Source organism: Malania oleifera, chromosome 11 (assembly GCF_029873635.1).
Source record: "Malania oleifera isolate guangnan ecotype guangnan chromosome 11, ASM2987363v1, whole genome shotgun sequence".
NCBI lineage: Eukaryota > Viridiplantae > Streptophyta > Magnoliopsida > Santalales > Ximeniaceae > Malania > Malania oleifera.
The window spans coordinates 5241415-5265096 of NC_080427.1; the positions used below are offsets into that span (position 1 = coordinate 5241415).

General features: G+C 36.2%; 1 protein-coding gene across 1 annotated transcript; it reads right to left on the reverse strand.

The window, feature by feature from the left end:
• Positions 1 to 481: 481 nt before the first annotated feature.
• LOC131168407 (uncharacterized) lies at positions 482 to 22843 on the reverse strand. The gene is made up of 2 exons (XM_058127792.1): positions 22490 to 22843; positions 482 to 643 (listed from the first exon to the last, which is right to left on the reverse strand). The coding sequence occupies exons 1-2, from the start codon at positions 22841 to 22843 to the stop codon at positions 482 to 484; spliced, it is 516 nt and encodes a 171-aa protein (XP_057983775.1).
• Positions 22844 to 23682: the final 839 nt, after the last annotated feature.

Genomic DNA, 23682 nt, shown 5'->3' on the forward strand with positions numbered 1-23682 from the left:
TGATCGAGACAATTAAAATTTTTGGAGAAATAGAAAAGGATTATCTACAACTTTTGTGTTTTGAGTTTTGTGAGAAACAGGCTCCAAAAGAGTCATATTTGCGATGAATAGAGAATGAAAAAAATGAAAAAAAAATCAAGTTACCGGGTCAACCCTTTCCAAACGGGTCGGGTCATGGCTTAACGGATCCTAGGGCAGTAGTCTACCTCTCCTATTTAATCCCTCTTTGCTCTCCCGCATAGGTTGTGCCTCTGACACCCTTCTCTCTCCCTCTTCCCTTCTCTTTCTCCCTTACTTTGTTCTGTTCTCTCTTGCTCTCTCCCTCTTTGTTACTTTGTTTTTCTTCCTTGCTCTCTCTCTTGTTTTCTTTCATCCTCTTCCCTATCTTCCTTTCCCAATTCTATTTTCTCTCTTCCTTTGTTTCTCTACCAGTCACTGCAACTTCGGCCAATTCTCCACACCCCTTTGTTCTAGTCCTCCATCAAACCCTCTGCTCCAGCCACCGTCCAAGACTCCATAAGCAACCGACTGTCTTCCTTCCTTCACCAGCCACCCGAGGACCATACCAACACAGCCATACAGCAGCAGAGCTCCTCAACCCCTTCTCTGCTCCCCTGAAACCCCACACGAGTCCTGTAGCAGCCTATACAACAGCAACTCCGGCAAAGAATACCAACTGCTCGAACACCATCCACGGCCAGCCGAGAAGACTTCTGCTCCACCCGAGGCTCCCTCCAACCTTCTTTCTCATTCTCTTTCTCTTTCTCTTTCTTTTAATTTCTCTACTTTATTACAGCTGGTTAATGCTTTTTTTTTTAGATTATTTCTTCATTAAAGTTGTTAACACACTTTAGTATTGAATCCTTGTTTAAGTAATTTTATTGAGGGTTAATTTTGTTTTTTTTATTTATCTTGCTCTAAAGCAAAGGATTTAAATTTTTTTTCTTTTATTTATTTGTCCTTTAATTTAAATTCTGTTTCAATTTTTTGCAAAAAAAAAAAATGTTTTTATTAAACTAGTTGTCTTCTTTTCTTAAAAATTTAGTTTTTAATTGCGGTTTGATTTAGTTAAGGTTCTTTCATGTTAAAGTTTGTGTTTTACATCGTCTGAATATTGTTGAAGTGTTTAAAGTACTAAGTTTTGGTTTGAATTCTTGAATTGTGTTAAAGTTATGGTTTTTAGTGCATGTTTGTGTCTGATTAAATTTCCATTCCTGCGTATTTTAATTTCGTGTCCAAAGTTACCATCTTTAATTAGTGCGTATTCCGGTATTTTCTTAAGTCGGCTAGGGTTTCCATTTTTGCTTTTTAATGTAATGAATGCTAGTTTTTAGGGTTTAATATGCATGTTATTTAATTTGTTAAGAATGAAATCAAACAATCTTGAAATCCCGAATCTAAACCAAGTTCAGTGCAATTTAATTTTGATTGGAAGAACGTTAAATCTGAGATTAAACGCATTCCCTGAGGAGACGATCTAGCCCTTGGGCTTAATATTACACAACAGAACTCCTATACTTGGGATAGCTTCCGAGCTGCTCATTTTTCGAGTGAGTCAAATACATGCTCCCAATATAAAAGAATCAAGCTAGGGACACAACACACACGATCCTACACGTATGAAGCCTCTTCAACTGCTTGATGCTTATAGTGTACTCATGCCTGGTTTACGAAAAGGTTAATCACGGGTAGTCTTGGTTGGATGTGGCGAGTAGGTGAGAAGGCGCTAAGGTGAAGGACCCTATCACGACGTCCCTACGGAGCGAAAGGTGCCCCGAGGTGGGCGAAGTAAAAAGTTAATTTGATTTTTTCATGAAAAATGGAGGTTGGAGTCACTACTAACCTTTTGGAGTGTGGTCAGAACACTTGATTACTACCCAATTAAGGGTAAAATTGGTCTGCGTTACCAAAGCAGGGATCAGGAGTTCGGTTACGTAAGGGGAAGGTATTAGCACCCCCTACATGCCCATTCTATGAATGGTACCTAATTAATTAGAAAATTATCCCAAAATCCAATTTAACAGTCTTTCATTTTTACTCCATTTAAAAAAATTAGCCAATACAAATACTATATAAGTATTCCCTCAGAAATAGGGCACATGGAGCTTAAAAAACTCATTCCCTTTGTTTGAAATCATAGGGAAAGAAAATCGAGAAAATATGCTACAAAAATACACTTCCGAAATTTTAAAAATTTATAGGATTTTCTAAATATGAAAAAAAAATTTTCTTTAAATTTTTTCAAGAGGTTTTGGAATGATTCTGGATAAAAAGTTTACAAAAACAAATTTTTGGTCTCAAAAATATTTCTCCAATTTTTTCTAACTTTCCTAAATTGTTTAATAATTTTTAAATATTTTTCCCAAATTTTGAAGTAATTAAAATAATATGATACAAAAATATAAAATTATAAAAATTGAATCAAAAATATTTTTAGAATTTTCTTCTAATTATTTTGAGCTTTCTGTGATTTTTCTAATTTTTTTTAAATTTTTCTAAAATTTTTATGAATTATTGAACATTTAAACAATATAATACAATAAGTAAAATCAGAAAATCGATTTAACACTGGTTTGGAGAGGCAGGCTGGTTCAATGGGAATCGGGTCAAGTCACGTGTCTGCGTTTGAATGGCAGGTCAAAAGTGACCCGGATAAGCCACGTGGCACCATCATACTCACCGCCATAAAATGCTGATCGGATGGCTCTCGAAGAGCCACACGGTGCCTTGCATGTGCTGAAGGGAATGCACCACACATCGTTGGTTGAATGGAGGAGTGTACAACGAGGGGACATCTGACACGACATCATCGTAACCGTTGATACGAAGGCGGAGATCCGACAGTGGAGGATTGATTGACTTGGATTGCTGACGTGGTCAGATCTTGCCCGTGCTGTGGGAAACAAGCACGCACAAATCCCTGACGTGGTTCCATTGGGGGCATAGACAGAAAGCACAGATTGAACGGCTTTAAAAGAGCCACATACCCTTAGCGTGAGTGGAGGATTGAGCCTCCATGTGTCATCATCCTATAGCTTCGAAACCCCTCATACTTAAGCTGAATTTTTTTTTTTTCCTCATTTTCTCTCTTCCTCCCTCAAAGCACCTTCTCTCTTCCTCTCTTCTCTACAAATCGAAACCCTAGGGTTTCTGTTTCTCAGTTTCTTCTCTCTTCTCTTCCATTTCTCTTTGCGCTCCCCTTCTCTTTCTCTGCAACCAACTCTAACTTTCTCCTTTCTCTCTTCTTTTCTCTCTTCAAAAACCCTAGATCCCCATCTCTCTTTTTCCCTCTACAGAAACTCTCTATTATCTCCTCTGCAACTCCCTGTCTTAGCAACTTCCCTTCTCTCGAGTGATCTGAACCTAGGTTCAAATCTTCAACTCCTGAAGTCCTAATCTCTACCTCCAATACCTCAAACTCTCAGGAACTCCTCAAAACCCTAGTTCCTTTCTTCAATTGCCTTCTCCTCCCTAAAAAAATTTCTCACTTAAACCCTATGTAACCTCTATTTTTGGTTTTTCTCTCAAAAACCCTAACTATTTCCTTCCTCAGACTCAAATTATTGATACCCTCTCTTTGAACAGATAAACATAACTACTTTTTTTTCAAACTCATGGAAACTTTTCAAAATTCCTAGATTGGGTTCTTTCATCATCATAAAATGGAGCCAAATCTCCCACACCGGTTCATGAAGAAAACCTAAAGCCCTAAATCGAGTTTTTTGTCTTCTCCCTGGTCTGTTTGCCTTAATGGTGATGAATTGTAAGACACCAAAAGGTGTTTGCAGAAGGGTAAGCTCAGCGATGATACCCAGAACTTGTTGCCTCTTTTAGGATTTTTTTCGTGATGTATGTGATCATGTGTATGTGATCCGAATATGGTTTCTTGAATTTTGTGATTTTTGAAGATTGGATTTCATGCTTGAATTTGTTAGGGTTTCTTGTTTGGCTTTGGGTTGAAGACGATGCAACTCATCTTCACCTAGTAAGTTGTGCCAGGGTTGACTTGTATGTGTCAACCCGAGGGGTGTGAACTGACTCAAGTTATCCCAAGTCGGTTTAATGGGCACGTGTTGGGGGCCCTAGCACATGTGGGCTTTAGAAAATGTTTTGGGCTCTTTTTAAATTGAATGGGCTTTGAGTGTGTTTTTAAAATGGGAATTAGGCTAGGAGTTTTAGTATGGGTACGGGCTTGGGACAACCTTCAAAATGGGCTCAGGGTTACATTCAAAATGGGCGTAGGTTTATTTTCAAAATAGGCTCAGGGTTAGTTTTAAAATGAGCTCAGGGTTAGGTTTAAAATGGGCTCAGGGTTAGTTGTAAAAATGGGCTAAGGGTTACATTTTTTTAACAGAAAGGGTTAGGCCTCGTGTTGACTTTATGAGTCCAATCCTGTTTTGATAATGAAAAATCACTTGGTATTTGACCCGTGTAATTGAGTTTGTGAACAAGACCATGATTAAGAATGCATGAACGGTGATCTTGATGTGGAAGCCACGAGGAACCTAAAGTACATATCACTTGGCTCAATCCATGGATCTAGAAGAATAAAAGGATGGAGAAGCAAGTTTCAAATTCGAGATTGTTAATGGGAATGGGTATTTAGAATTAAATGTATTTACATGTCATATGATATAATTTGAAGCTCAAATATACCTTAGGACTCATGCATTCATGAAAAATTCATTTACATTAGTCCAGTTGAAGAAATTTTTCAAGGTAAGTTTTAGAGGCCTCATCAACGAACGTATGAAGGCCACTTAGCGATGAACAGTGTTGTCTCATAGATGAACAAATACCAAGAGCCTAAAAAGTTCAGACAGTGCTCTCGTTGATGAACTCATGGCCTCAATGACGAAAGAGTGTTATGCACCCGTCAACAAACTTACCCACTCGTTAACAAGGATCAGGATGCGAATTCACATTTCAGCGCAGACACGAACGAAAACTTTTGTTTTTAACTTGATCCAATAGCTAGGATTAGATCTAGGGCTGAGAACACTTATAAAAGTAACCTAAGAACCCTAGTGCCTCACTTTTTTGCATATTATTGGGAGCCTTGAACATATAAACATCTTTGGAAAGCATTGAACACATTGCTAATCCCTTCCTTGCGATTTCAAAGCATTCACATCAAATCTATGCTTGGGTTACGTTGATTCTCAAGCGCAAACAACTTGGGTTTTGAGGTTTGGTGATCAAACTACTTGTTGGTTTATTCTTAAAGATTTTTTTACAAACGTATTCTTGAATATTTTTACTTGAGAGATTAATCTTGATTTATTAATTATATATACATTTTGTTAAAGATCATTATTTGAGAAAAGTTTTTGGGAACAGTATTCTAAAGTGTTGAAACCTTGTAATATTCAAAAGTATATTTTTATTCAAAGAGACCTACTTTATTGGTGCAAAAAGAATTTGAGAAATATTGTTCAAATCTTTGAAAAACTATCAAGTTTATTGTTTACTCAAGGATTTAATCTTACGAGTTATTTGATAGCAAGAACTTAGATATGCATAATATTCAAGTCTATTTTTTTAAGGATCTTATTTGATATTCTTGCATAAAGTGATTCGAAATCAAACTCCAAGATCTCCAAAATATTTATTTATAAAAAAACTAATTTTTGGGAGATATTGCTTGAATGGTAGATTTGTGAAGCATATCATTCGTCTTATAAATGTCATATTTTTACATACATACTGAGCTTCAAGTATTTATCATATGATTATGTGCTAGGTTTTAACTTGTACTCACAAGCTTTGTGTAGAATCATTTGAGGGTAGTTGCAAAAATTGTAATTTCTATATTATAATCACGGTTCGGGCTATGAACTGGGTTTGAGGAGAAAGATGTATCTATTTTAAGCAGTGGAATAGGAGGAAGTTGTACCTCTTGTAAGCAGCAGATTGTTAGGGAAGCTCCGTCTCAGTTAAAGGAGCGGATTATTTAGTGGAATCCTTGAGTCGGTTACACAAGGTGAGAATGTAGGCTGGGGTAGGCCAAACCTCTTAAAATCGAGTTTGCTTCTCTCTTACTCTTATCTCTATTTAAATTCCGCGTAATCATATTGTGTATGTGTTGATCAATTGGTGTATGTTTGAATAATTGGGTAACATTGTATGCTTGATAAAGACACTTAAAATTACTGATTGGATTGATTAATAAAATTGATTGAAGTAGTAATTGGCAGGTTACAAGTTTGAAATTATCATTTACAAAATTAGAACCTAAAGGACTTAGTTTTTTAAAATACTCAATTTACCCCCCCTCTTGAGATAACACCGTAATTCACAATTGGTATCAAAGCAGGTTTACCTAGACTTAACCGTTATTGTTGTAAAAAGATCACATAACACACATTGGTGTAACCCCATTCGGTGAGGGACACTCGTGCACTAGACCACCAATTTTCTGCAGTGTAAATTACACCTACTGGAAACGAAGGATGAGTATATATCTTTTAAATGTAGATTGGAAAGTATGGAAAATAGTTTCTAAGGGAAACCATGTTCCTATGAAAGTAGTTAATAAAGTAAATGTACCTAAGACTAAAGATGAACATACTGAAGATGATTGGAAATCTGTTCAAATAAATGCCACTGCAATGAACCTTCTATTCTATGCACTAGATGTAAATGAGTTTAATAGGGCGATGGCCTGTAACACTGCTAAAGAGATTTGGGAAAAATTAGAATTTTCATAAGAAGGTACTAAGGAAGTAAAAGATAGTAGGATAGACATGCTTACTAGTGAATATGAAGCATTTAAAATGACTGCTGATAAATCTATTCAATCCATGTACACTAGATTCACACATATCACGAATTCTTTAAATGCTCTTGGTAAATCTTACCTTACTTATGAGTTGATTAGGAAAATACTCAGGGGACTACTGCCAGTTTGGGAAGCTAAGGCTATCGCAATAGCTGAAGGAAGGAATATAAAGGAGATGTTAGTTTTTGAACTGATTGGATTGCTCATCACTTATGAGCTAGCGATAAATGAGAGGAAAAATGAGTAAAATAAAGCAAGGAAAGTTACAGCACTTAAGGCATTATCTAACAACTCCAGTGAAGGAAGTGATTCAAAAGCATATGATAACGTGGCTCTTCTCACTAAGAAATTTGGAAAGTTCATGAGAAAGAACAAGAAATACACCAGAAAACTCAAGGGCTCAAAACAGAAAAAGGAGAGACAAGTAGAAAGAAGCAAAAGGAGGATCTTCCTATGTGCTATAACTGTAGAGAAGTTGGGCATATCAAGCTAGACTGCCCCTAACTGAAGAAAGCATCTAAGAAGAAGAAGAAGGCACTAAAGGTTGGTTGGGATACTCAAAGTACCAGTAGTTCAGAATCTAAATCCGGTAATGATGAGATTACAAATCTATTTCTGATGGCTCACAAAGACCACGAGGTACAATCCTTTTGTTATGCTTCATCTTATTATTCCAGTGATTCAAAAAATGAAAATGGCATGCTCTCTTATGATGAACTGCAATAGGAATATTTGTATACACTTAAAATGCTTGAGAAAATGAATAAGAAAAATTCTATTTTGAAGTTAAAATTGAAGGAACTTTCAAAGTCAATAGAAAGTCAAAATGAATCCCATGCATCCTTAATAAGAGACAAGGATTTGAAAATTGAGGAGTTAGAAAAGAATTTGAAAGAAAAATTGTTAGAATTGGTGTATTCCCAAGAGGCGGGGGGGTAAATTAGAATTTTAAACTTCTCCTAGGTTGAACTAGATGTTAGCAGAATATTACAACTTAGGGTCTTTCTATGCAGTTCCAAATACGCCGATAAATATAATATACGAAAATTTTAATCAAGCGCATCATTCACATAATAACATACATGTGCGCTAAATATAAAGTGCGGAAATATAAACAAACACACGATATGTTATCGGGGTTCGACCAACTATGCCTACGTCCCCGCCTCTAGCTCACAAGCTCGAGGATTCTACTAATAACTCACTTAAGGGTGGAGCGGCACCAATTACAACCAGGTCAATTACCATAGGGCTGACCTCAACCTTAAGCAGGTCAATTAGCGGGGCTGACCTCAACCTACACGTGTTACCAAGATGGCGCACCTAACTTTCCTAACCGGGTCTAAGCCAGTCCGGAACTATTCCAGGGCTAGTCTTCCTCTTCAGGCCTGTGCCTAGAAATACAATAGTTTTGCTTAATCAATGAAACGGTACAGTGATTATGCTTTCAAGTAAAGCAGATGTGTACCCAATTACACGCAATCACATACACCACAATATGATTTAATATGTAAGCTTAGTGTGGTCTAATATTTCAACTCTCAGATATATTTTCTATCAGTGTAATGCATACGTGAGAGTGTCAACAAGCAATCTTTGTATTTTAGGATGTTCTTAATCAAGGTGCTCAAACAAAAATATCATGCAAGTTTCAAATATTCCAAATAGCAGAATATGTCAATCACTTCAAATAGTGTATACGCTTGGTTTGAAAAGGATATACAATCTTTGTATTCAGCAAATGATGTATACTTGAATAAATATTTCCACAAATATTAATATCACAAACACAAATATCTTTTCACAAATATATCAATATAGATCCCACAAGATATTTAAGTAAGTTTGAAAATATTTTTGCAAGTCAAAAACAAATACAAGCTTTCTAAGATATTGCAATACAAAAGCAATACTCAGAAACTTATGAAAGTCTTCTTAGGATAGGCTTATGAAAAAAACCCCCTAAGAACACTTAGGTTTAGCTCTCAATGAAAATCAAATCAATCTCACAACAATGAGAGAGCAAACCTTATGGAACAACCACACTTAAATCATACTTACAAGGATGTTCAAGTAGTAAGATCTTGTAAGAATAAGTGTAGGAGGCTCAAAAATGAGTATTATAGGTTTGGGGAATTCAAAGGATTTCTACTGATCAATATTGCTAATCCCATTCTAATTTGCACAAATGATCACATATATATAGACATGGGACAAGTTATGACCGTTAGGGACCTATTAGGTATTATTAGGAAAGTTTAATGATGTCTCAGCAACTTTAACCCTGTTTAAAATATTTTAACCATGGTAAAAAATCAGAGCAACCCGAGAGGTCTGGTCGACCAGAAACCTTTTCGGTCGACCGAAGTTCATATGGTTCAGTCGATCGGGCCATTTTTGAACTATTCGGTCAGTCGATTAAGGGAAGGCGAATTTTTCATTTCACGCGGTTTGGTTAACCAGGGGAAAATGAACTGACCCTCTCGATCAACCAGATAGTTGGAATTTTTCTCGAGGACCCTCAGTTAACCAAATGGTTGCAATGCATTTTGGGCTCAGTCGACCAGGTGGTCAAATTGTTGACCTCAGGAGGTTTTGGTCGACTAGGGGATTTGAACTACAATGGTTCGGTCGACCGAGACATGGTCAACCATTGACCTAGACCTAGGTTTGGTTGACCGGGCTACAAATGAACTAGAAGGTTCGGTCAACCGGGCTAAGGTCAAATTGTTGACCCAAGCCGGATTCGATCGACTGGGGCAGAATGAACTGCCAAGTCCGGTCGATCGAAAGTGCACAATGTGTGCATTTCGATCCTGTTTTGATTCACAAACACCCTATTCAATGTGCCTAACATATATGAGCATGAGTGAGTGTCCTAGGGTTATTTTTGAGTCCTTTTGAAGACATCAAAAAAATCTGGTGTGGGTGACCGAAGGATAAACCCTAAGGTCATTTAAGTTATACCTGGTTTGAGCTTACGTATTATACCATACATGTGATGTGTGTGCTTATTACAAACCAAGGACCCTAATTACTATTACAAACCAATTACACAGCTGAATATATATATATATATATATATATGACAATTATACACATGAATTGGTCTTCCAACTTCATTTGTTCCATGTGCATTATGATCTTGGCAATTGAGGTTCCTGCACATAATCTCAAAGAAATTCCCTAGATAAAGAAGGACTTGGATTTAATGGAAAAGAAAATTTGAAACAAAAACATCTTTACATGGGTTATTTTGTAAAAGAATCAAAGACTTATGTTCCATCAAAAGATTCTTATAAATATACCACATGCTTTAAATGTAAAAGAATGGGCCATATAAAATTTGATTGTCCTTTTAAGAACAGAGATGGTAGGATGAAAAAGGTATGGAGAGTTAAAGGAGAGTCAAGCACTAACCCCCGTAGACCCAATAAAATCTGGGTACCAAAAGTAGTTATCAAATTATGTCTTGCAAATATGCTTGAGATTCTCCACTTCAAAATATAGATGGTATATGGACAGTCGATGCTCACATCATATGACTGGGGATAAAGCTAAATTTGCATCCATCACACCAAAGGATGGAGGATTTGTCACTTTTGGGGACAATGCAAAAGGAAGGATCACAGGTATAGGTAAAGTTGGTAACGATTCATCATTTATTATAGAAGATGTTTTATTAGTTGATGGTTTAAAACATAATTTATTAAGTATAAGCCAAATATGCGATAAAGGTTAAGTATCTTTTGAACATGATAAGTGCATTATTGAACATAAAACTGATAACAAAATTCTATTCACTGCTGAGCTTCATAAAAATGTATATACCATTAGCTTTGACAATCTTGCTTCTCAACGCGTAACCTGTTTTTTTGCTATGAATGAGATTAGTTGGATTTGGCATAGGAGACTAGGACACGCAAACATGGACTTAATATCTAAACTAGTTAAGGAAGACTTAGTTAAGGGATTGCCTAAGACAAAATTCATGAAAGACATAATTTGTGAGGCATGTCAACTAGGAAAACAAGCGAGATCTAGTTTTAAGAAGAAGAAAGTAATCTCTACTATTAGGCCACTTCAAATGTTACACTTAGATTTATTTGGTTCAAACCCAATTCAAAGTTTAGGAAGAAAATCATACGCATTCGTTATAGTTGATGAGTACTCTAGATATACATGGATGCTATTTTTGGGTCACAAAGATGAAGCGTGTGAACAATTCATTAAACTATGCAAGAAAATTCAAAATGCAAAAGGATATATAATAAAAAATATTCAGAGTGATAGGGGGTAGAGAATTTAAAAATCAAGATATGGAAGAATATTGTAATTCATTAGGAATATCCCATAACTTTTTAGCTTCTAAAACACCTCAACAGAACAGTGTAGTTGAAGGAAAGAATAGGTCTAACTATGCTTAATGAACATAAGTTACTTAAGTACTTCTGGGCTGAGGCAATTAATACCGCCTGCTATGTTCTAAATAAAGTTTTAATTAGACCATCTCTGAATAAGACTCTATATGAATTATGGAATGGCCATAGACCAAACATCTCGTATTTTCATGTCTTTGGATGTAATTGCTTTGTGCTCAGAAACAATGAAAACTTAGGAAAGTTTGATGTGAAATCAGATGAAGGTATTTTTCTAAGGTATGCCTTAGATAGTAAAGCCAACAGGGTATATAATAAACAAACAATAACAGTTACAGACTCCATTCAGGTTGTATTCGATGAATCCAATCCTTTTTCTAAAAAGACTAATGAGGATGAAATTGAGATAAATAAGGAGTTTGAAAAACTATCTATTGAAAATGATTCAGATAAGAGAAATGAAATTAAGGAACCATCTGCTGGAAACAATCAAATTGAAAATAAGGTAAATGAACTACCTAGAGAATGGAAGTACATAAAGCATCACCCCATTGATCAAATAATAGGTGAACCATCACATGGAGTAGCCACACGATCCTCACTTAGAAATATGATTAGTCATTGTGCATTTCTATCTCAAGAAGAACCTAAGAATGTGAGTGAAGCAATTGAGGAAGAATTTTGGGTGATGTCCATGCAAGAAGAGTTAAACCAATTTGAGAGAAATAAAGTATGGACATTAGTTCCTAGACCTGAGGATAAAACAGTTATTGGAACAAAATGGATATATAAGAACAAGAAAGATGAATATGGGATAGTTGTGAGAAATAAGGCAAGACTAGTAGCTGAGGGATATAACCAGGAAGAAGGAATAGAGTTTAAGGAAACTTTTGCACTTGTAGTTAGAATGGAAGCCATTCGTATGTTGTTAGCTTATGCTGCTTTTAACGATTTCAAACTATATCAAATGGACGTCAAAAGCACATTTTTAAATGGCTACATAAGTGAAGAGGTATATGTAGAACAACCCCCAGTTTTTGAAAACCATAAGTATCCAAAACATGTTTATAGACTAACTAAAGTCTTGTATGGTTTAAAGCAAGCTCCTAGAGTTTGGTATGAAAGGCTAAGCGGTTTTCTGTTGGATAATGGATTTATCAGAGGAAAGATTGATACAAAAATATTTATAAAATTGAAGAATGTAAACATGCTCCTAGTTCAAGTATACATAGATGATATAATTTTTGGAGCAACAAATGAAGAATTGTGTAATGAGTTTGCAAATACTATGCAAAATGAATTTGAGATAAGCATGATGGGTGAACTCAATTTCTTCCTAGGACTTCAAATCAAATAAGCAAAACATGGAATTTTTATAAAATAATCAAAGTACGCTAGAGACTTACTCAAAAGGTTTAATATGGAAGATGTAAAAATACTAGGGACACCTATGAGTTCTTCTTTGAAATTAGACAAATATGAACAAGGTATACCAGTAGATGTTAAGCTTTATCATGTGATGATTAGTAGCTTACTATATCTGACTACCAGCAAGCCTGACATAATGTCTAGTGTATGTTTGAAGATTTCAAGTTGCACCTAAAGAGTCACATTTATTAGCTGTCAAACGAATACTTAGATACCTGATAGGAACAATTGAACTTGGATTATGGTATCCTAAGTATACATCCTTTGAGATTATTAGTTATTCAGATGCTGATTTTTCCAGAAGTAAAGTAGATAGAAAAAGTACTAGCAGCACATGTCATTTCCTAGGACATTCGTTAGTCTCTTGGTTTTCAAAGAAGCAAAATTCAGTTGCTCTATCCACAACCAAGGCTGAATACGTAGTGGCTGGAAGTTGTTGTGCTCAAACGCTATACATGAAGCAACAACTTATGGATTTTGGATTAAGTTATGACACGGTTTCTATAAGATGCGACAATAAGAGTACAATAAACATCCCAAAGAATCCTATATCATATTCATGAACTAAACATATAGAAATTAGACATCATTTTCTTTGTAATCATGTGCAAAAAGGAGATGTAACACTTAAGTTTGTATGCACACATGAACAATGGGCAGACATATTTATGAAACCACTTGCGGAGGTTAGGTTTATCCAAATTAGACTAGAATTAGGTCTGATGCATAGTCAAGAAGTTGCTTAGAATTACATTAGATTACATAATTAAGGGGGAGCAACTTACATGAACATTAATACTTGGTTAAACACTTCACAATTGGCGAATTTTTCTCACATTTGGTATTAAACTCAAAGCAAGTGATTGCAAGTTAAACTTTTTTGTATGGATACATGACACATGTTGATGCTCAAATAAAAAATATTGGACTTTAATGGACTGATTTGCTTATCCATGTCTATGAAAGTTGAAATACTATGTATGTTTACATTGACATTTAATTTAACAACACAGATATACATTAGAAAGACGGAGAAGTAAATTGAATAACACAGGCAGATATATTTCACAATACAATTTTGAAATATAAAGGTTGCAATTTTTTTGTAAAGATGAGATATATTTCTATTAGAACATTTTTATATATGTACCTTTTTGTTGGTGTCAAAAAGGGGGAGAAATTAAAGCAAAAATGATAAAGTGATTGTTTTTTGAGAAGTTTGTAAGCAAAGACATATATACTAGCAAAGATATTGTATATTCTATAATGTTTATGAACTTCATTGTGTGTAACCTATATTGCTGAAATCTAAATTATGCATTATCTTAGGGGGAGCCTTGTTAGGCGTATCCCATCTTTTTCTTGTGTATTTGTCATTATCAAAAAGGGGGAGATTGTTGACTCTATGATTCCAATCATCTTTTGATAATGACAAATCACTTGGTATTTGACCTGTGCAATTGAGTTTGTCAATATGATCATGATGTAGAATGCATGAATGGTGATCTTGATGTGGAAGCCACGAGGAACCTAAAGTACATATTATTTGGCTCAACCCATGGATCTAGAAGCATAAAATGATGAAGAAGCAAGCTTCAAGTTCAAGATCGTTAATGGGAATGGGAATGGGTATTTAAAATTAAATGTATTTACATGTCATATGATATAATTTGAAGCTCAAATATACCTTAGGAGTCATGCATTCGTGAAAAATTCATTTACATTACTCTAGGTTGAATAAATGTTTCTAGGCAAATTTTAGAGGCCTCATCGAAAAACCCATTGGCCTCGTCAACGAATATATGTAGGCCACTCAGCGACAAACAATGTTGTCTCATCGACGAAAAAATACCAAAAGCCTAAAAAATTTAGACAGTGCTCTCATCAATGAACTCATGGCCTCGTCAATGAAGATCGGGACACTGATTCATGTTTCAGCATGGACACGGATGAAAACTTTTGTTTTTAACTTGATCCAATGGCCAGGATTAAATCTAGGGCCAAGAACACTTATAAAACTAACCTAAGAACCCTAGTGCCTCACTTTTTGCATATTATTGAGAGCCTTGAACGTATACATATCTCTGGAAAGCATTGAACACATTGCTAAGCCCTTACCTGCGATTTCAAAGCATTCAGATCAAATCTAAGCTTGGGTTACATTGATTCTCAAAAGGCATTCATGCGAATATTGCGCAAACAACTTGGATTTTGAGGTTTAGTGATCAAACTACTTATTGGTTTATCCTCAAAGATTTTTTTACAAACGTATTCTTGAATATTTTTATTTGAGAGATTGATCTTGATATATTAATTATATATACATTTTGTTAAAGATCATTATTTGAGAAAAATTTTTAGGAATAGTATTCTAAAGTGTTGAAACCTTGTAATATTCAAAAGTATATTTTTATTCAAAGAGACCTACTTTATTGGTGCAAAAAAGTATTTGAGAAATATTGTTCAAATCTTTGAAAAACTATCAAGTTTATTGCTTACTCAAAGATTTAATCTTACGAGTTATTTGATAGTAAGAACTTAGATATGCATAATATTCAAGTCTATTTTTTTAAGGATCTTATTTGATATTCTTGCATAAAGTGATTAGAAATCAAACTACAAGATCTCCAAAGTATTTATTTATAAAAAAACTAATTTTTGGGAAATATTTCTTAAAGGGTAGATTTGTGAAGCATATCATTCGTCTTATAAATGTCATATTTTTACATATATACTGAGCTTCAAGTATTTATGATTATGTGCTAAGTTTTATCTTGTACTCACAAGCTTCATGTAGAATCATTTGAGTGTATTTGCAGAAATTGTAATTTCTATATTGTAATCACGGTTCGGGCTTTGAACCAGATTTGAGGAGAAAGATGTATCTCTTTTAAGCAGCGGAGTAGGAAGAAGTTGTACCTCTTGTAAGCAGCGGATTGTAAGAGAAGCTCTGTCCCAGTTAAAGGAGCAGATTATTTAGTCGAATCCTTGAGTAGATTACTCAAGGCGAGGACGTAGGCTGGGGTAGGCCAAACCTTGTAAAATCGAGTTTGCATCTCTCTTACTCTTATCTCTATTTAAATTCTGTGTAATCATATTTCTTATGTGTCGATCAATTGGTGTATGTTTGAATAATTGGGTAACATTGTATGCTTGATAAAGACACTTAAAATTACTGATTGGGTTGATTAATAAAATTGATTGAAGTAGTAATTGGTAGCTTGCAAATTTGAAATTATCATTTACAAAATTAGAACCGAAAAGACCTAGTTTTTTAAAATACTTAATTCACCCCGCCCCTCTTGGGATAACACCATAATTCACAACACGGGAGTGTTTAAAATAGGCACGAGCTTGGGTCAACCTTCAAAATGGGCTTAGGGTTACATTCAATAAGGGCTCATGGTTATTTTCAAAAATGGGCCTAGGTTTAGTTTTAAAATGGCTCAGTGTTAGTTTTAAATTGGGCTCAGGGTTAATTTTAAAAATTGGCTCAGGTTTACATTTTTTTTTTTTAACAAAAAGGGTTGGGCCTCGGGTGTGTTTAAAATGGGTATGGGCTTGGGCCAGCTTTTAAAATTGGGCTTCATTTTTGTTTTTAAACTGAACCCGATCTTGACTTAAAAATGGTAAGTGGGCTTTTGTTTTAAAAAAAGTGGGTTGGGCTTCAAGGTTTTAAAATTAAATGGGTTTCGAGTCTTTTTAGAAAACATAGTTTGGCTTAACAGGTTTAGGCTCTGGTTAAGGGGTCCAATTTTAGTTGTTCAAACCCAAGTTTGGGCTCGGATCAGGGGTGTCAAATAGGTGTCGACTTTGAATCGAGTTCAGGGTTGGTAGGGATTCAGTAGGGGTTAGGATCTCTAGTTCGGGTTCGGATTTTAAAATTCGGATCTGATTTCGAGTTCAAAAGATTCAAACCCAAGTTTGAGCTCGGGTTCAGATCAAGGGATCAGAACCCCAGTTCGGGGTATTAGCTTAGGGAAATTCAGTGGTTCGGCTCAGGTTCAACTGCAAACCCGAGGCTTAAATGTGGGTACCTGCGCCCATGTTAGCACACACACAATATATTGTATAATCTAAAAAAACAAGGATGAGAGTTTTTAGATTTTTACCCTTGTCTCTCCTCTCCTTTGGTCTTCTTTTTAGTGGGTAGGCCGGTGGGTGTCTGTTCAGGATCAACTCGTAGGCTCCGCTTCTGGGCTCTGGGCGAGAGGGCACTACAGAGTGCCTTCCCAAATTCTGTATTCTGGGAGTCTAGTTGGGATTTTCTGAGCTAGCCACCGGGCTCTGAGTGGCACTCTATGAATTATCTGCCTGTGTTGATTGCTCCATGTAATGCTCTCTGCTCTTTGTAATGCCCTTTGCTCTCTGCTCTCTTAAATTAGAAAAGCTTTCTCTCCTTTCTTCTCTCTTAACTTTTCCAGAGCTCTCTCTCTCTAATTCTAATTGTCCCTTCTCTCAATTTCTGCAGAGTGCTCTCTTTGAAGCTCTCCTTGCTCTACACAGTGCGAGACTCCCTATTTATAGGGAGTTTGGGTAGAGCTTTGGTGCCAAATTGGCTTCCCCTCCAACAAAATTCCCCTCTAACAGAATGCGTGGTAGGATATCACTTTACAGATGTCATTCTCTCCCTGCACACTTGTGATTTTGCTTTTTTATTTTATTTTGTTTCAGAATTTCATTTCTCAACTTACTTGCCATTTTCCTTTTTGTGTGCACGAGGCTTCAAAGGTGCTCTTTTAACTATTCCAGACAACAACATAAGATTGGAGCTACTCTTAAAATTCCTTTTCCCTGTATTTATTAATTATTTTTGTAATTTTTATGTTTATTTCACGTATTGGACATACCCCCGTATTTCCTTTCCCTGCAACATTTCCTTGTACTTGCTTTTATCTCCCTGTATCTTTGTGTTTTTATTTCCCTATATTTCCCTATATTTTGCATTTTCCCTGTATTTTCCAGTTGTAACTTTCTGCATGTGCACTTTTTTGTATTCTTTTTACAGTTAAATGTAACTTGCAACATTCCTTTGTACTCTAAATTTTGGGCATGTGCCCCTTTCCTTTAGTAAAATGCGTGACCTCATGTGCTTTTTAATTTTGACTAAAATCCCAATGTCAAAATTAAATAGTCTTGCCCAAAGAATACCTGGCAATAAAACCTGACCTTAAGACTTAAAAAAATACCCGATTTTAGAATTAGAAGACCCGATCTTAAAATTAAAGGAATCAATTCAAAAATTGCAAGACTTAATTTAAAATCCAAAAACTCAATTCAAAAATTTGAAAGACTCCATTTAAAAATTAAAAAAAATAATTCAAAGACCCAAATTAAAAATTGAAAAACTCAATTTCCAACTGAAAAGAATAAAGGAACTCAAAAATTAAAATTAAAAGGACTCAAAAACTTTTCCTTAATTAGGACTCGACTCAAAATACTAGGACTCATTTTGAAAAATAAAATCAACTTTGAAATTAAAGGACCCAGCTAAAAGTAATCGGTACTAGGCTCAATTTTTTAAAATATAGGATTTGATTTACAATTCCTAGACTAAAAAATTTTAGAAACTAGAAGTAGTTAATTTTGAAATTAAGGAACCCAATTGAAAATAAGCGATGCTTGAATTTGAAATGCAAGGATTCAATTTGGAAGCTCAGGACTAAAAAACTTCATTTTGAAAAAAGGCTCACTTTTGAGATAAATCGGGACTCACTTATTGACGACCGAGACTCAATCAAAATTTTTTCGAAAAGGACCTTCCGATTTTCGAGATTTGAAGTCAACTTTATTACGTTAGGTTTTCTCAGGGTGGCCTGAATAAAATTGGGGTGTCTACAGCCGCCCCTCTTTATATGCTTTGTTGCTTCAATGTAACAGTAGGGATTCTTCAATGTTATTTGTAGCAATAAGCCTGTAAAGATTAAAGACATCTATTTTAACCAGGCCACGTAACTGCCTTAGGCTTTCAGATCCATCAGGTGTTGTTTGCCTCTGCCAATCAAGGATGAGAAAAGAGTAAGGCAATATGGGAATGTTGCACTTTTTCTAGGGAGTTAGTAGTCAGTAGTTATTATTTAGCGGTTAGTGGGGGCCTACAAAGGGTCGAAGATGACTTACATCAAATGTAGGAATTCGAGCTAGTGTACCAAAGGGTCTGACGCGCACCAAATGTAAGAATCTGAGCTAGAGTACTAAAACAAGGGGGTAACGTGCACCAAATGTGGGAATCTGAGCTAGTGTACGAAAACAAGGAGGTAACGTGCACTGGATATAGGAATCCAAGTTAACATACCAAAACAAGGGGGTAACGTGCACCGAATGTAGGAATCCGAGCTAACGTACCAAAACAAGGGGGTAACGTGCACCGGATGTAGGAATCTGAGCTAGTGTACCAAAACAAGGGGGTAATGTGCACCGAATATAGGAATCTGAGCTAGCATACAAAAACAAGGGGGTAATGTGCACTAGATATAGGAATCCAAGCTAGCGTACCAAAACAAGGGGGTAACGTGCACCGAATGTAGGAATTCAAACTAGCGTACCAAAACAAAGGGTATAAATGACTTGATTTCGGTATGAGGGCCCAACTTTAAAATCTTGGACCTGGGTCAGCTACCCCAGTTTCAAAGTGAATGGATTGATTGGTTCCAAGTCAGTTGCCCTGGTTTTAGAATAAATAAACCAAATTGGGACTAGATCAGTTTGCCCTAGTGTTTAGAGATTAATAAAACAAGGATTGCTTACATAGGGATGGAAAGGGATGTGCAAAAATTTGTATAATAAGACAAATATGACCAAATGATGCTATATGATGCATGTTGCTACTTATGCTGAAAGGAGGCAGGGATATGTATGCATGTTGCATGATATGAGGACATGTATGCACTAGTCTTTGCTATGTGATGCATGAAATGCATGACGATGAATGGGATTTCCATGGTGCTTGTATTCAACAAACCAATATCTGCTTTTGGCTGTGTTTTCATCTTACAATCCACAGAGAATGTCCTCGAATTGATTCTTTTAGATATGAAATCTACCCTGTTGACCTTATAGGTCATATCCCTGTTTTGATTATGACAAATACTCAGGTATTTAAAGTCTACTGAGTTTATGTGTAGGTTTATCTTGGCGGTATCACATGATGGCACTCGGAGACCCTTAGAGGAAAATAAAGACCTTGAAGACCCTAGTTATAATTTAATTGTTGTATTTCTTTGATGTAAAGGGTCTGTAATAGTAATTAGGGCTTATGGCTTGTAATAATTGCATGCATCACCTTCTTGATTTATTATGTAAGCTCAAACAAACCGTAAACCAAAATGACCTTAGAATGACCTTAGGGTTTACCCTTCGGTCGACCGACACCGGACTTTTTTGGTGTCTCTATTTTGGACAAAAATGCCCCTAGGACACTCTCCATTGCACCTATGTATGTTAGGCACTTAAATAGGGTGAATGTGTATTGAAACGGGGCCGAAATGCACACTTGGTGCACTTTCGGTCGACTGGCCAACATAGTTCATTTTGGCCTGGTCAACCGAACTGGATCTGGGTCAACTGTTGACCAAGGTCCCGATCGACCAAACCATTTTAGATCAAAATGCCCCAATCGATCGAAACCCTCTTTGGTCAACATTTTGACCATCTGGTCAACCGAACCAGGTAGTTCAAAAAGCCCTGGTCGACCGAAACCTCCCTAGGTCAAAAATTTGACCATCTAGTCTACCGACCCTTTTTGTACTCCAACTACCTGGTCGACTAGAGGGTCCTCAGGAGAAATCTCAGTGATCTGGTCGACTAAACCAGCCAGTTCAAAATGGCCTGGTCGACCAAACCTTGAAAAATTGAGAAATCGTCCTCTCTTGGTCAACCGAGCCCTCAGTTCAAAAGTTCCCTAGTCGACCGAACCATATAAGACTTGGTCGACCAAACCTATTCTGGTCGACCGGACCTCTCGGGTTGCCCTGATTTTTACCGCAGTTAAATATTTTTTAAACAGGGTTAAAATGCTTTAAACATCATTAAAACTTCCCTAATAATACCCAGTAGGTCCCCAACGGTCATATTTTCTCTCATGTCTGTATATATGAGATCATTTGTGAAAATGAAGTATGGATTAGCCACTTTGATTAGAAAAGAATTCTCTGAAAGTTCAAAAGCCTATACTACTCATTCTTGAGCCTCATTCACTCATGCTTATCGTTCATTAGTGCCTACATCATTTGTAAGTGGATTAAGTGTTTGTTTTCATAAGTTTGCTCTCCTTACCTTGTTTGATTGATTTGATTCTACTGAGAGCTAAACCCTAGTATTCTTAGGGGACTTTTATTAATAAGTCTCTCCTAAGAAGGCTTTTATAAAACTTCTGAGTATTGCACACTCATTGCAATATCTCGAGAAGTTTGTATTTGTTTTGGATTGCAAAAACTTCTCAAACATTTTCAAATATCTATTGTGCTTTCATCTTGAAAAACATCTGAAGAGATATTTGTTTTTGTGATAAAATCTTTGTTGCAATATTCATCAACTCACATATCCTTTGCTGAATACAAAGATTGAATATCTTTTGCAAACCGAACATATATATTACTGGAGCATCATATGATTGAGAAAACTCGCTCATTGAAATATACATACATACATACATATATATATATATATATATATATATTGTCTTACTAGTATCTTTGTGTGAACTATTAGATTGAAAATATCTTGTGATACAAAGATTGCTTGTTTGACACTCTCACGTAAGTATTACACTGATAGAAAACATCTTTGAGAGTTGAACTATCTAGACCACACTGAGCTTACATATTAAATCATATTGTGGTGTATGTTATTGCGCACATTTGGGTACATATTTGCCTTACACAAAAGCACAATCACTGTACCATCTGATTACATACACATTTGTTGTATATCCAAGCACAGACCTGAAGAGGGAGACTAGCCCTAGAATAGTCTCGGATTGGCTTAGACCCAGTTAGGAAAGCTAGGTGCGTCGTCCTGTTAAGGCGTGTAGGTTGAGTTCAGCCCGCTGATTGACCTGGTTAAGGTTGAAGTTAGCCCTGTGTTAATTTGACTTGGTTGTAAACGGTGCCAATCCACCCTTAAGTGAGCTATTAGTGGAATCCTCGGGCTTACGAGCTAGAGGCGGGGACGTAGGCACGGTTGGCCAAACCCCGATAACATATCATGTGTTTGTGTATATTGTTGCACTTTATATTTATCGCATGTGTATGTTATTATGTGAATGATGTGCTTGATTTAAATTTCTGCATATTATATTTATCGGCGTATTTGGAACTGGATAGAAAGACCCTAGGTTGTTATACTCAACTGACATCTAGTTCAACCTAGGAGAAAAGTTTAACATTCCAATTCACCCCCCCCCCCTCTTGGGAAAACACCAATTCTAACATATCCTAGTTAAATTCTTCTGCAACTGATCCCTCCCATCTTGCATTTTCTCAACAAGGACTTTCTTTGCAAGAAAGTAAATTGGTGGCTCAAAACCCTATCTGTCCTTCTTTTGGAGTTTTCGAAGAGTAAAAAGTTTTCTTTTTTATTTACATACAATAATGAAAGGTCATTTATGACATCAGTTTTCTAAATCAAAAGATCACATACCCAAACTGAATGTTTTACCATGCTCCAATATTGTTTCAAAAGGAAAATTTATATCAGTATCTCAGAGCCAAACAATATTTAATTTATCAAGTTAAATATTTGTTCCGTCCATATATGCCAACAACAGAGCGCCTCATGAACATGTCTTCTTCACCATATATGGTCCTTCATAATTAGGGGTCGACTTCTCGCGAGGGTCGATATGGATTGGCCAAATCTTTTTCAATACTAGATTTCCCTCTTATAACTATTGAGGTTGCACCTTTTTATTGAACGCTCTCATCATTCTTCTTTGGTACAACTGCCCGTGGGCAATGGCGGCCATTCTTTTCTCTTTAATCAGATTTAACTGATTGTACATGGATTGTATCCACTCTACTTCAGTTAATTTTGCTTCTTTTAGGTCCCATAAGGATGGAATTTCAACTTCTATCAGAATTACAGCTTTCATTTCGTACACCAAAGAGTAAGGGGTAGCCCCTGTGGAGGTTTGAACTATGGTCCTATAGGCCAACAATGTGAACAAAAGCTTGTCATGCCAATCCCTAAAGGTCTTTGTCATATTTTCCAAGATACTTTTCATGTTCTTGTTGGCTGCTTCAACAACCCCATTCATCTATGGTCTATAAGGGGCTGAGTTATGATGCTTAACCTTGAACTGGCTGCATAGCTTTGTCATTACTTCATTTTTCAGGTTCTTGGAATTATTCAAGATTATCCTTTTCGGAAGCCCATACCTATAGATTAACTTTCTCTTTATGAAGCGATTGATCACACTTTGTGTGACACTAGAGTATAATGTGGCTTCCACCCATTTAGTGAAATAATCAATGGACACAAAGATGAATCGATGTCTATTGTTGGTCTTCGGGGTTATCGGCCCAATCACATCCATGCCCCAGGTTGAGAAAGGCCAAGGTGTAGACAAGAGTTGGAGCTGACCCAATGGAACTTATATACGATCCCTGTAAATCTGACACTTGTGGCATTTCTGAGTGTACTTTATGCAGTCACTTTCCATGGTCATCCAATAATATCCGCTCTTGAGGATATTTCGAGCTAGCGAGTAACCTTCGGCATGGGTACGACAAATACCTTCATGGACTTCCTGTATAATTTTCCTTGCCCCTTGCGCCTCTGCATGTCGCAAGAGAGTCATATCATGGTTTCTCTTGTACAATACTTCCCCATCCAAGAAGAATCCCATAGCCAATCTTCTGATTGTCTTTCGATCATTATTGGAGGCCCCCTTGAGATACTCCTTCTATTGAATGTATGTCTTGATGTCATGAAACCATGGTTTCCCGTCAGTTTCTTCTGTCAACGCGCAGTATGCAAGCTCTGACTGCACCCTTATTCGAATTGGTTCAATCTCCATTCCCAGTTCTACTTTAAATAAAGCTGGTAGTGTTGCCAATGCATCGGGGATCAAATTTTTTTCCTTTAGCAGATGGG

Coding starts and splice junctions, on each gene's coding strand:
- LOC131168407 (XM_058127792.1), bottom strand. CDS start 22,843: ATGAATGGGGTTGTTGAAGCAGCCAACAAGAACATGAAAAGTATCTTG. Junction 644..22,489: donor TGAGAGCGTTCAATAAAAAG/GTGCAACCTCAA, acceptor GCTGTTGTATAG/GCTGCTACAGGACTCGTGTG.